At 44.2% G+C, this 1,592-nt stretch overlaps 1 protein-coding gene across 1 annotated transcript; it reads left to right on the top strand.

The window, feature by feature from the left end:
• Positions 1–303: 303 nt before the first annotated feature.
• On the top strand, positions 304–1,242 carry LOC140611416 (olfactory receptor 7C1-like). The gene has a single exon (XM_072788181.1). The coding sequence runs from the start codon at positions 304–306 to the stop codon at positions 1,240–1,242; it is 939 nt and encodes a 312-aa protein (XP_072644282.1).
• Positions 1,243–1,592: the final 350 nt, after the last annotated feature.

Genomic DNA, 1,592 nt, shown 5'->3' with positions numbered 1-1,592 from the left:
TTAATTCAAAGATATCTAAGAAGGCTAAGGTTAAGTGATCAGGTGTCAGTACAGTTGAACAATTGAGGTCAGCTCTGAGTGCAAAATCAGCTTTTCATATAGGTTTTCCAGATGGTGGTGGCAACACGGGGGAATTTGACAGCATCTGGAAACCCCAAAATGACAAACAAGAGAGAAGAAACCATTAAGCAAATAATTCTCTCCTCAATATCAGGCTCAAGGTAAAGATGATTATGCTTCTGAGTTGTTTGTTGGTCATTGACTTAGTCTTGCTTCTTGTGTTCTTGACAGACACTCTTTTACATGGAATTGAGAAACCACTCAGGGCTTCCAGTGTTTCTCCTCCTGGGATTTTCTGAGAAGCCAGAAATTCAGTCTGTTCTCTTTGGGCTGTTCCTGTCTTTGTACCTGGTCACTGTCTTTGGGAACCTGCTCATCATCCTGGCCATCAGCTCAGACTCCCACCTCCACACCCCTATGTACTTCTTCCTCTCCAACCTGTCCTTTTCAGATATCTGTTTCACCTCAACCACCATCCCAAAAATGTTGCTGAGCATCCAGACTCAGAACAAAGTCATTACCTATGCAGGCTGCATCACACAGATGTATTTTTTCACAGTTTTTGGACTTTTGGACAATTTACTTCTGACTGCAATGGCCTATGACCGTTTTGTGGCTGTCTGTCATCCCCTGCACTACACAGTCATCATGAATCCTCAGCTCTGCGCCCAGTTACTCACCCTGACCTGGCTCATCAGTGTTCTGGGGGCCCTTCCTGAGAGTTTAACCATGTTGCGACTCTCCTTCTGTGCAGTCGTTGAAATCCCACACTATTTCTGTGAACTCCCTGAAGTCCTAAAGCTTGCCTGCTCTAATACCTTCACCAATAATGTCGTATTATATATTGTGACAGGCGTTATGGGCTTTTTTCCTCTCGCTGGGATCCTTTTCTCTTATTCTCGAATTGTCTCTTCTGTATTGAATATCTCAACAGTGGGAGGAAAGTATAAAGCATTCTCCACCTGTGGGTCTCACCTCTCCGTGGTCTCCTTATTCTACGGAACCTGTCTGGGGGTCTACCTCAGTTCCACCTGGACACATGCCTCTGAGACAGGGATGTTCGCCTCAGTCCTGTATACCGTGGTCACTCCCATGATGAACCCCTTCATCTACAGCCTGAGGAACAGAGACATGAAGAGGGCTCTGAGAAAGCTTCTCTGTAGCATGTCATCCTCCCAATGACAACAAGAATGACCCTGTTCCTGGACAAGTGTGATCAAGGACAACGGAACAGGGTACTTAATAATGTGGACTCTGAAATTTCCCTGACTGGGTTCAAACGCTGGTGCCACCTTCAATAGAGGATGATCTTGAGAAAAATGCTCAACCTCCATGCACTTCCACTTCTCCGTGGTCCTAAAACAATGCATGACTCAGGCAGGTGACAAAAGGATTAAATAGAATAATATGGTAAAGCTCCAGCACAGAGAATGCAAATGGCAAGTCCTAAGTAAATTTCAGCTATTGTTACAGAAAAAGAGATAATTTTTTATGATGTTCCAGTTTTTTGTTCCTGTACTATTAAGCTAGTT

The sequence above is a fragment of the Canis lupus genome, chromosome 19 (assembly GCF_048164855.1).
Source record: "Canis lupus baileyi chromosome 19, mCanLup2.hap1, whole genome shotgun sequence".
NCBI lineage: Eukaryota > Metazoa > Chordata > Mammalia > Carnivora > Canidae > Canis > Canis lupus.
This window is presented reverse-complemented; position numbering and strand designations above follow the sequence as displayed.

Coding starts and splice junctions, on each gene's coding strand:
- LOC140611416 (XM_072788181.1), top strand. CDS start 304: ATGGAATTGAGAAACCACTCAGGGCTTCCAGTGTTTCTCCTCCTGGGA.